The sequence below is a fragment of the Dipodomys spectabilis genome, unplaced genomic scaffold (assembly GCF_019054845.1).
Source record: "Dipodomys spectabilis isolate Male_0828 unplaced genomic scaffold, ASM1905484v1 ptg000297l, whole genome shotgun sequence".
Classification (NCBI taxonomy): domain Eukaryota; kingdom Metazoa; phylum Chordata; class Mammalia; order Rodentia; family Heteromyidae; genus Dipodomys; species Dipodomys spectabilis.
In genome coordinates, this window is record NW_024870974.1 from 16,573,766 (window position 1) to 16,586,953 (window position 13,188).

The 13,188-nt window shown below is 34.4% G+C and overlaps 1 protein-coding gene across 1 annotated transcript in view; it reads left to right on the forward strand.

Annotated features, from left to right (window-relative positions):
- Positions 1-13,188, forward strand: part of Lrba (LPS responsive beige-like anchor protein) — a 443,207-nt gene that overhangs the window by 325,820 nt on the left and 104,199 nt on the right. The window contains 2 exon segments of the mRNA XM_042701880.1: positions 2,639-2,779; positions 3,870-3,989. Coding sequence (XP_042557814.1) covers positions 2,639-2,779; positions 3,870-3,989 — 261 coding nt within the window.

The following is a 13,188-nucleotide window of genomic DNA, read 5'->3' on the forward strand; positions in this document are numbered from 1 at the left end:
AACCTTCTTTTATTTGGAGACTTCTTTTTTATATGCTTGCAAATAAATGTGGAATGTCTTGATAGCTGTCCTATAGTAGGCTCCAGAAACCAACTATAACAATAACAGCCAGAATCAATACTGTAGGTTCTACCTACATGTATCTCTGTATTATGCTTATTCTCCCCCCAGACACTAGTGAAATCAATCCTAATTGGTTTTAGCATTATATTCAAGAAACGTGATTTTATAACTATTGATTTGGGGGAGGGTACCCATTTGGAGGGTAATAAAAATAGGAGCAGATAAAGTGAATACTTAATATTCTGCAGAACTATACAAAGGGAGCATTGATTGTATTTTTAATTCATATAATTTGTCTTGCAATGATTTTATTTCTCTTTTCTTTCTCATGGCTAAGTCTTTAGGGGTGGCAGCAATTTATATACGTTTTAAAGTTGACTACATTGGTTCTGTTACAAAGAAAGAATTTTTGGGGTCAGTTCCAGTCTTAACTGGCATACATTTAATACATCAGATGAATCCTTTTGCAAAGAAACTAATACATTTAAATATAGCATTTTAAAATTAGTGTGGTGTCTCACTGCATTAAAATAGCAATCAGCTGAAGATTTTTTTTTTAATCTGCTGGTAACGTAAAAAAAAATGACTTAAAATGTTGATCAAAACAAAGCTGCTGAAGATAAAGCAGATAGATAACGTTAGGGAGAAAATGCTTAACAACTAATTTAAGAAAGGTATCCAAACATAACTTTAAAATACTACTTTAAAAATCTTCTAACATGGGCTGGGAAGGTGCCTCAGTGGTAGAGCACTTGCCTTGCATGCGTGAGGCCCTGGGTTCAATTCCTCAGAACCACATAAGCAAAAAGAAAAAAGCTGGAAGTAGCACTGTGGCTCAAGTGGTAGAGCGCTAGCCTTGAGCTGAAGAGCCCAGGCCCAGAGTTCAGGCCCCACGAACAGACACCCCCCCCCCCAAAGAAAATCTTCTAACATGAAAAATAGTTCAAAAATTGGTCTGTACTATGCTACATCTTCATTGGATCATTTCTGGATGTATCTATTTTTACTAGTACGTTTTATTGTAGTTTAACATTTTCTTCATAAATAATCATGTTTTCTTGCTTTTATAAATAATCAGTGAGTAACTCATATGATTTTGTAAGAGATGTAAAACAAAAGTCCATTTTATGTCTATCTTAAAGGAAGTAACCTTACATATCATCCCTTTATTCACCTATTAGTACTGATATTCAAATAAGGCATAGAAGCTTTCTAGAGATTAGAATGTCTTAAGGATGAAGCCTTATTTAAAAGCAGTGATCTTAATGTTCTTTGAGGCCCCACACTACCGCTTTGAGAATCTTGAGTACTCTGTCTTCCTTAAGGAAATGTATGTGTACATAATTTCCAAATCTTACCTGTTGTTGATGGAGTTCACCTAGTCTCTAAATAACAACAGCAGCACTTAGTAAGCTTTGACTGTATGTCTATGCCAAGCAGTGTTTGGGGGACTTTACAGTTCCCTCCTACCTCAGTTTTAAAAGAGCATCTCGAAAATAGCACTATTCTGAGTGTTGTCAGATGTGGCTTGTAGGACTTAATGTACTCACTTGTTTTATCTTCCAAAATAACAATCTGGCTGGGTGTTGTGTTTCCAGTGAGCTCAGGTCTTTTGCAGCTTTGCTGACAAGTGCCTCTTGGACTTTGGTGGTTCATGTTTTGTGAAAATCTCAGGATGTTTGTAATTTGTCTACTGTTCCTATATCTTATTTTCTATGATTCCTACAGGCATGCAAGAAATCAAACTTCTGATTTCACTGATTCTAGTGCTTCTATTCCCTCATCTTGCAGTATTTTTCTATCAATCTAAGTCCCCTTCCCCAGTTTTGTTCCATCTCTAGTCAGATGCATTACAAGTCAGTCCTCCACCTTCAGGATTCTGTCTCTGGCTAACTACATGGGATTTTATACTTTCCAGTATACTGTAACGCTAATTTTCACTTGATGTAAATGAGATTCTTACTGTAGGTTAATGAAAAACCTATGTGTAAACCAGGCAGTGGTGACTCATGCCTTTAATCCTAGCTACTCAGAGTCTGAAATTTGAGGATTGAGATTCAAAGCCAGCCAAGGTAGGAAAGTCTGTAAGATACTTTTCTCCAATTAACCAGCCTTAAAGCCTTGAACAAAAAGGCTAAGGGAGAATGTCCTGGCCCTGAATTCAAACCCAGTACTGGCACAAAAAAAAGAATAAAAACAAAAAAGCCTGAAAGTCATGATCATGCTATAGTACCATCGAAAAAAGAAGTGGGGAAAACTTTGTGCAGGACTTCAGGATGCCTCAGGTTGTTGAACATTTGCCTAACAAATAAGAGGAACTGAGTTCAAGCCCTATTATCACCAACAGAAGCCACACTGAAAGAGAAATGGCAGATTTACCTATCTACTTTTCTATATGTGCATGTTTAAATGAATTTTTCTAAACACTCGGTATTAGAACATATTTTAGCTTAAATGGTATGTATTTTTAAATTTTATTATCATATCTACTATTAGTATTACCTTAGAAGAGAGAAAGAAAGAAAGGATGATTATATTTATGTGTCCTTCTTTCCTTTTTTTGACTCATTGGCAGCCAATAGGAGCTTTGAATCCAAAAAGAGCAGCTTTCTTTGCAGAGCGTTTTGAATCATGGGAAGATGACCAAGTTCCAAAGTTCCACTATGGTACTCATTACTCAACAGCAAGTTTTGTTCTTGCATGGCTGCTAAGAATAGTAAGTTCAATTTGAATACTGTACTGTGACTAAATAAGTTCAGTGTTGTGATGAATATGCAATGATCAGAAGCTTAGGCTTAAATGCTAAAAGTAGGTTTGAATGATTGAAGTATTTCTATATATTAATTTTTATATATTTTATAATGTACTCATAGAGTTACCTTTAAAAATTTCACCTAGAATGGTGTGAATTTCTCCTTGAACTTACCTTTTTGAATGGTTGCTGTCTTACTAGATTTACAAAGGTGTGGATATTTTCCCCCTTAATGGTAATCTGTTAGTAGAAGGATTAGCTAAGGTTTCATTAACATAGGCATATATTCATATATTTTGGAAGCTTTGGTGTTCCAAATGGAATAAGACATCTACATTGCTGTGTATTGATAACATATTGGTTGAACAAGTAGTGTTTCTGTAAAATTGAAAGGTGATTCATCTACTAAAAAGTAATTTCTTTTGGAAAGCATTCACAGCACATCATTAATTAAAGCTTGTTAGAAGGGTATGGGCAGACATAAATCCTCGAAGTAATTTATAGTGCCTAGCTAATTCAAAGCAATTATCCACTAATATGTGTTTAAGTGTTCTTTAACTAAGCGGAGGTTGTTAAATCTTCTAAACATTTTTCTTTTCTTAATCATAAATTAAATATTGAGCCATAACAATAGCAAAAGCATGTACTGGATTATTTTCCAGTACTATGAAGACAGTGTATCTAATTTATGCCTAAATGTTATTAATAACATATTCTTGGCATGGAAGAAAGCTTGATGAAAGTGTACCACATTCTGGAAATACTCTGAAATATTTATTTAGGGGGGAAAAAAACTATGGACACTAGTTAGTAGTTTAGGTATGACTTACATTTTATTTCTAGGATATATTAGCTAGTGCCTACTGGTACTTAAGATATTTAGGTGAAGTGATTTATGCCTGCCAGAATATATGAATTTTTAATTACCTTTTAAGGTTTCTATTCATTGTATTAGAATGTATTATTAAAATTAATGGATTTAAGTTGCCATTATGTATATGTATATATATTTTACATAGTTTGTTCATAATCACCCAAACTGCTTATTTTCCAGGAACCCTTTACAACCTACTTCCTAAACTTGCAAGGAGGGAAGTTTGATCATGCAGATAGGACATTTTCATCAGTTTCCAGAGCTTGGCGCAACAGTCAGCGTGATACATCTGATATTAAGGTACAGAAATGTGATGTCTCATGGTTTTTATTGCCAGCATGTTCCTTACTGAGGACCATGAGCCACAGAGTGTGAGGCTTTCATTAGCCAAGAACTACCATAACAAACTTTTAGGTTTTTCTTTCTTCTGATGCTGCCTGTGTGTATATATGTCCTGAAGGTCTGCTTCTACCCTTAGTCTCAAGTTGTAGAATGCTTTTTTCCCTCTTTCTCAAGTATTATGGATGTAGGCATATAGGTAGCATGGTCAGGAGAATTCCAAACCCAATAATTAAATTGCTATGGTTTGAAAATTGCTAGGAGGAAACCTTAGGCATATGTATTTATATATCTCTTATTTCCATCCTTAAAATAATTATCCTCACCTGTTGTTGGCTATAAAGACATGTGTGACTGCTTGGTATAGGTATGATGATGATCAGGGAACAAGATTTCTGTCCAGGCATGTTCACTGCTAGAGAACATCAGAAACTATTCAGTCAGTAATGTAATCCTTGCTAAACTTTTGTTTCTCCTCTCAGAAGTACAGAAATTTATTTCCTTGGCATAGTGTCTTTTTCTGCAAAGAAATATTGTTAAATTATAATGAGTATACCTATGATTTTGATGTAATTTAGAATCTTTTAAAGAATATGATTTACACATAAATAATTATACCATATGGGGAAAATAAGTACCAGATGAGGAAAGGAAGTTCAAAAGAAAAGTTGCATTACTGATATGTATGTTATTATTACAATAATTTTCAAACCTTTTCAAGTGCAGTGATAATTACATCTTAGTTTTAGATATGAAACTTTACAGTTTAAAAATATATTCACAATATTTTATACACTCTAGAGTGCATTCTAAATATCAAAGATACTCTGTTAAAGATTCCATTGTATTCAAGAATAATATTCTATATTAATTCATACATCAAAGATTCATTGACCTCATTGACAGTACAATGAAATAACTCACATTTTCTTAACTCCTTCATTTCTTAAGGATCTCATGACCAAATTCTATCTTCTTACTTCAGTTTGATACTAATATACAAATACCAAGTTCTGATTTTGGAAATGATTTTTTTGCCTGTTCTGTCAAAGAAATAATGAATGTCTTCACCTTTCTTCCTCTCTTAATACTTTACATTCTGATTCTTTCTTTAGTTATAACTAAAGTTAGATATAATCTCAGCACTCAGGAGGTTGAGACAGGAGGATTGTGATTCTAAGGCCAAAGACTCACTTGCTAGGATTACAGACATGAGCCACCAGCATCCAGCCCCTCTTTCTTGTTAAAGTGCTATAATTTAATACGTTAGAAAACAATATTCACTTTATTATATGAGAACAAATAGATGAATCAGAGCACACTAAAATGATAATAATGTAAACATTCTGATATGACATTGGATTTCAGATGGAATCATTTTTTTATAGTCTTGTATTGTCTTTCTAGAGTTTCTAGAAATACTAAAAGTGTAGAAAGACATGTAATGTACTGATGGGAATCAATGAGTGGATTCTAAAGTGTGCTTTGCCTTACTAATGTAGCATAAATTCTCTAAAATGTTTTTGTGGCAATTACAAAAATGAAATGCTGTGAAGCAGGTAGAAGATTTAGTTATTTTTCTGAAGAAGAAAAAATAATATAACACTTCTAGTATTTATCTCTTTTTTGCTAAATAGGACTTTAATATTTGAGAATCCTTTTCACTTGCTTGCATTCTCTAGGACTTGAAATAATTTCCCTAAAAATTATTCCTATGAAATAAGATTGTAATATGAGTTATTTTTCAGAAAAGAAATAGATATTAACAGTCCTATTTTCAACATGATTTATCGTTTTTTTTTTTCAGTCGTGATAATTTGCATTTCTGTGAATCATTGGCGATTTCATTTCAAATCCAATCTCAAATTGAAATCTCAAATTGATTTTTTTAATTCTCTCTGAGGAAATAATTCTTATCTATTTTTGAAATTGGCTTATGGTAGTACTTTCCAGTAGAATACAGTACTAAACCACAGCTGTGAGCCACATATGCAATTCTCAGTTTTCTTGTAGTCACATTAAAAAAAAAAAAAGACGATGACGACGAAAGAACCACATGAAATAATTCTCATAATATTTCTTAACCTATCAAAATATTTTAACTTGTAATCAATATTGATTTGATTTTTATTTTCTTTTTTCATGCTGAATCTTCAAGACATGTTGCCTATCTTACAATTCCAGCTTGTGTCTCTCTGGCCACCTTGCAGGAATTCATTGACTACTTACAGCTAGTGGCTTCTGTCCTGCCCAGGAAAAGGCCAGGGCATGCCCACACCAAGAGTAGCTTCCTGTTTCTAGAAAGAAGAATGCCTTCATCCTTTTAGAGCAACAGTGTTTCTCCTGTGTTCTTTATCTAAATGTGAGCTGGCAAGTAGAAGCAACAATAGGTAGTCTTGAGGACTGAAATAGAAAGTGTTAAAATTGAGTTGGAGAATCACCACTGTGATATTTTTAAACCCCCATGAGAAGGATAGGGCCACAGCTAGGTTGTAAAGTGCTTACCTCACATGTGAAATGCTCTGGGTTCCATCCCCAGTACCACCTAGTGACAGTAAGAGGAATATCATCAACTCTAAATAGTGAGCGAGCATCCAAGCTTTTTCTAGGCAGCCCCTGTCTGCAGTGCCCTTGGTGTCAGTAGGCTCAATGTGATGGTCAAGTGCCATCTGTCTTGGTATACTTTAAGCTCTTCAGCTTCCTTTCTTCCTCCCAAGGTGAAATGAATTCTCCCTGGGGGAGGTGGGATTGTAATGACTTCATAGAGTTAAATGGGTTTGAAGCTGAAATCTCACATTAAAGGGCGAAAGGGAGTTGAACAAATCTCCCAAGTTTATGTCCCTAGCCTCTACAATCCTTCTGTTATCTGATTCCCTCCTCTATGAATCCTTTTACATAAATGAATCATAAATTTATCATGGTCAAACCAAATTCCCAATCTTCATTCCTTTGAACCCCATCCCTTTCACAGTCTTCTCGCTGTTAGTGAATGTTTTCCCATTTGAAAATAGAAGATAAAAGTCTTTGTGATGGAGGGCCCTATACCACTTAGACTGTTTCCTTCAACTTCTTCTTTCTGTCTGCCCCGCCGTGTTCACTCTCTTAGCTGAGCAGAACCTCCTGGCTCTTCCTCAAGGTCTCGCCTGGTGCCTTTTCCTTTCACCTGAGAAATTTCCTGCAGGTGCCCCTGTCTCCTCTGTGTGCATTGCTCACCCTTTTCAGGTCTTTGCCTGATGATGCCACCACCTCAGGCAGGTCTTCCTGCACTCTCTATTTAAAATTGCATTCCTCGCTCCATACACTTTTGCCTACTTCCCGACTTCATTTTTCTTCCTGCCACTCACCATCTGACATATGTGTATTGTACTTATTGATTTGTTTATTATGTTTTATCTCACTGGAACATTAGCTTCATGAATTTGAGACTGTTTTGCTCATTGGTTTATCCCTAGAGCTTAGGCTAGTATCTGGAATTTAGGCATTAAATTAAATATTTATTATGCTAATGATTTGATGAACTGAGGGAGAACATTCTGAGCAAGGAAAATGTCATGAACAAGTTCAAAGAAAATGGTTGGCACATTGGGGAATCCTTACTGGTTTGTTTGTTCTTTGAAGAGAGGAAACTTTGAGAAGGAGTCACACTGAAAAATAGATCTAATTTGAAAACCTTCAGGAACATTCTAAAGATACTTGACTCAATTCTGTAGGCCCTGTAGGCTAATTCTGTAGGCTAATTGTTTTCATTGAAGAGCCAGAACATAAAATTTTTTGGTTATACAGTCCATGTGGTTTTGTCAAGTTACTCAGCTCTTACCTTAGGAGCACTAACACAGCCATAGATGGAAACAAGCGAGGTGGCAGTGTCCAATAAAAGTATCTGCCAGAACAAGTGTCGGGTCAGATTTGCCCTACGGGCTGGAGTTTACTGCTTCCTTCTTTAAGGAGTGAACGAACAATTTAAGATTTTTCAGTAAGACTATGATGTAACAGTTGCCAATATCAAAGAAAGCTCTTTGGCAGAAGTATGGGAAATAAATCCAAGGGAAAGAAGACAAGAGCTAGAGGCAGGAGGAAGCGCATGGAGGCGATTAGAGACAGTTACAAGGAAAATGGTAAGAGCCTGAACTAGTTAAGAGTTTAATGGGGTGTTAAGTAAAAGTCATTCTGAAGCTGGAAGCTGGGAGCTCATACATGTAATCCTTGCTACTCAGGAGCAAGCTAGAAGATTTTGGTTGATGCCAGCCCAAGCAGGAAAGTCTGAAAGACCTCAACTCTAAAATAACAAGCAAAAGGTTGGGCTAGAGGCCTGGCTCGAGTGATAGAGCATCTGTCAATCAAGCAAGCATGAAGCCCAGAGTTCATATTCCACTATCCTGAGGGGAAAAAAAAGGCATTCTCCAGGATTTAACATTTTGCAGACTGTAAGGATTTTTTAAGTTAAAAGCTCAGAAAAGAGGAAGAACTAGTGTAAAAAGGATAGGAGAGCAACCATAGGGTCATCTCCTCCAAATGGAGTGTGCTACTAGAATCTTATTTGAGGGGATGAGGTTTTCTACCTTCAAGAGAATTGATAGTTGAAAGCATATGCTAGCAAGAAGTTGTTAGTAATCTAATTTTCTACATTCCTTATGCATCAGATTTTAAGATGAAAGTGTACAGTAATATTACATAAATTATACTTAGCTGTACAAGTTAGCCAGTAAAAATTTTAGCTGCACTTATGTATGTTAAATAATCATACAAAATGGAAGTGATCATAGAATAGTTTTATTTGTGCCTGGTGAGATTTGTAAAACATGAGACCTTTGACTTGCCCTCTGACTACCTCTGAAATCCCAGAGGTCTGCAGTCTGAAGATAAATTAGGTTTCACTTCCCCTTGCAGGGCATCTTTTCTCATGTTAATACATTCCGTAGCTGCAGAGAAAGGATTTGCTATAGTTAGGTGAGATGTTACTTGGTTTTTGGTGATCTTATATTTTTGGCCTAACTAAAAGCAGTATGACTATGGACTGTTATTCCCTCGTATTCCTTTGTGAATGTTTGTTCATGTATATTTTTAATTTGTTCCAGAAAGGACTTAAGATGGGCATGTATTTATGCCTGCTCTTATGTAAGTATACTTTACCCTTTGTTTGGATTATTGATACTTACTATCTATGGGCAATTATAATTTTCCTCTAAATAAGGGCCTAGAACATTTAGAAGCCGGACAATAAAGGTGTCCAGTCCAAATACAGTTGTGGAAAATGTGTTGAAAGCAAGAGAGAACTAGAAATTACTGAGAACATTTATAAATGAGAAGCATTAAGCCCTACTGCCACTGATAATAAAAAGTGTAGTACATTTGTTGTAAATGTCATGGTGATTCAGTGGGAATTATTAGGTTGCAAATAACTTGTGATCATATGTATTCTTACAAGTAAGTTTTGTTAGCAGTTCTTAGAATTGTATTAAAGTCTTTTGCGAATGGGCCTAATTCACTGAATGATGACTTCTTGTCTTTTTGGGTTTAGCATGTTGAGTCTGTAAATTTGTATTTTTCTAAAGCCATTAACTAATGATAACAGTCCTGTTTTACTTGTAAAATTCTTTATTGTTGCACATGAGCCTCAGTGCACCCTGTTTTTCAAATGGCAGGTTAAATGATTGAGAGGAGTCACAAAAATATTTAAAGGAGTAGGTAATGAAATGAGTAGATATGACTAGCAGTTTTTTTTTCTACTCTATCAAGTAGATGTACTACTGGTTTATGACAACATGGTTTTTCTCTATTTTAAAGCATTTAAACTACAAATTTATACTATCTGATACCACAGAACATTTACAGGATCTGTTGGGAAGTGTGGAATTTTTTTTTTTTACCTTTAAAACTAATATTTTTATCTTGTTGAAGAGAACAGGCTTTCTACCTACTATTTCTTACCTACTAAATAAGTAAAAAGCTTAAGTATCAATTTGAAAATGTTACAAATACTCATTCACTTAAATTGACTATCATGTTGCAATTTAATATACTTGACATCTAGTATACTTTTTTTCCTAATTGTTTTGTTAGTCAGGAGCTAACAAAATAAAAATTGAAACTTAAAAATTTATCAGAAGAGGCTTACTACTTTTTCACATCGTATTACTTATCAGCTATGTTTTGTCCTAAGAAAGATTATTTTTAATTCTTCACAAAATTGTCCTTCATAAAATATATCCCTTTTCCCAATGTGAAAGCCTCTACAGTTTTGCTTACACATTAAAAACAAACAAACAAGTAAGTGCATCCTGTCTGTTACCATGGTGCCTGCATATGAGTTGTCAGGATTTCATATCTTTTCACAAGCAAGGTATTTAACTTCTACTGTGAAGTAGCATCTTCATTTTTACTTTGGTTGTGAATATCTTATTTTCAAAGGTTCATAGTTGGTCCTTGGCATGTTTGCTCAGATATATTGAAGTAATGATTTTAACTGAATGTAGAACCAGTGAGGAATTTAAGGAGAGTCATGCAGCCTGGCCGCAAAAGCTGTTCCTATGGGGGTGGGATACCTTAAAGGAGAAAACTAAAGCATATGTGTGGTCACAACCAATCCTTGTCATTAGGCCATGAAAGCCTCGCGATTTGTGATCAAAGCAATGAGTTTCTCCTGAATTGTGCTATAACCTCTGTTTGAACCTCTCAGATTTTTGTTTTAGAAGATGACACACTATGTTTTGACTGTGTCACCTGTGTCTAAGAATCATCTTTCTAATTAACTGATAGAAAGTAAAATTATTGTCAGCAAGCCAAAAGAAAATGCAAATTACGAATATATCTGTCTTCTGTCAGTGTTGTTTACTTATCATTTCCCACTGATGTTTTAAAGAATTGCTAAACATATGGTTTTTATCCAGAGCCGAATGTTCTGTTCCGATGAATATAAAACATATTTCACTTTGTATATGAACATTAAAAGTATTAGAAAGACATAATCTTTGGCTCTGTTACTAAATTTCATCTGTCAGAGAAGATAATTTTGAACTGCAGTATTGGGTATTATATACGCATAGCTCTTACAAAGATGCTTTTAGGATTATAGTGGAATACTGCTAAGTTGCTTGATTGTCATTGTTGTCCACAGTAAAGCATGGCTTCGTGTAGACTATTATTTCTTACGTTGCATTTTGGTGTATCTCAGTTGAGTTCAACATGTTTGTTTCATATTAAGATTGGAACATTTATCAAATGACTTATTTATGCATATAATAAGAGTACAATGTGTTTTAGTATATAGTCTTCCCCCTTTACTAATTTAATTGTGTTTATTTGATTATATCCTTTATATTCTATATAGGATCTTCATATTTGTTTCTTAGAAATATTTGTACTATTTTGAATTCATGTTCATTTATGAATTTGCCAATGCAAGTTTTTTTCCTTCTAGAATAAAAGGCTTTAGAGCTAGCCATTTAAAGCTTTCTACCCTTCGATTCTATAAACATCTTGTGACTTTATTTTCTACCTAAACCAATTCAATTATTTTTCATTGTCATTAGAAACAAGTATTATGTATGTTTCAGTCTCTGTATTCCTTTTTAAGATATTCCTTTGTCAGAACTGTTCTGGTCTTTTTTCTTTGTTTGAGTTTAAATACTATTTTTCAGTCATTCTTTGAACAAATTTTTACTCAGTGCCTAATATATGGACACTATCTGTCAGTTCCAGGGTGTAGTGGTATATAAAACCTTCCATTTAGAGATATAGAAACAAATAGACAATCACAATATAGACCAATGAATTTTGTATTAGGAAAATTTGACATTACATTGCCTTCCCTGAAGCTCCCTCTGACCACCCCAACTTCTAACTGTAGTTTTGTTCTTTATATTACTCAAAAGTATGTTGCTTCTGCAACTCCTTTCTCTTACTTAAGTTATCTTTATTCTTTCTTACTTAAATCTGTATTTTGTAATGGGGGAAAAACACCAATGTTTCTGTGTTCTAAAACCTAACGTAGTTCTCTGTGTAACATCAGGAGGGTAACTTTCTCTAATCATGGAGGGAGGGTAGATGGGCTTTATTGAGATGAAAAGAATTAGTACTCAACTAAAACAAGTGCTGCTTTTGATTTTCAGTATAAACAGGAAGGCGTGTTCTCCCTCTTCAGTCTAAAAGAAGACCTGAGTAGTAACATTCCTTCATAGCACAAATGTGGCATGATCCGAGTAGAAACATTCCTTCATAACACAAATGTGGCAAAATCCAAGTAGTAATACTCCTTCATAGCAGAAATGTGGCAAGATCCGAGTAGTAACATTCCTTTATAGCAGAAATGTGGCAAGATCTGAGTAGTAACATTCCTTCATAGCACAAATGCGGCAGAATGAAAATTAAATACTTTCATAAAATTTCTCAGTTTGACGTTTATTGAATGTACACTTCAAATTAATAGTAGAAAGTAATAGAATATTATCCTGTTATTGTAGTAAATTATTTTTTAAACTCTTCCTTTTTGAATTAACTTTATTCTGATCATATTTACTATATACACTTATATATAATATATGTAGTTTTAGTAGAGCCAGTTTTCCTTTTCTTTCTTTTTTGTCAGTTATGGGGCTTGAATGCGGGACCTGTATGCTGTCCCTGAGCCAGTTTTCTTAATAAGGATTTTTCTTTTAAAAAAAAAAATCACTTGGAACCATATATTTACAAATTGTATTTAAAATGAATAATGCTCTCTATACACCATGCAATAGAATCTAAGCTTATTGATGATTAAGGAAAGAGGACTTATTTATTGGTTTACATTCATTTCTTTACTATTTGAGACAGGGTCTGGCTCTGTAACCCAGTCTGGCCTCAGTCTCTGAATCTCCCTCCTCGGCCTCCTGGGTAGCTGAGATTACAGGCATATGCCATCATGCCTGACTAGGACATATGCTTTAGAATTAAACAAGGCTTTGTTCAAGTTTCAAATTCAATGATAAATTAACTATCAATAATAACTATCAATAATAAACAAAAAATAACATTTTTGAGCCTTTAGTTTGAACCTTTTCTGAAAACAATATCTCACTTTATAATGTTTCTAGGATTAAATATACTAAAGTTTATTAAGAGCTTCTTTTAGTACCTGCACATTACACACTGGTTAGGGCTTTTTGCTACATATGATAACACACAT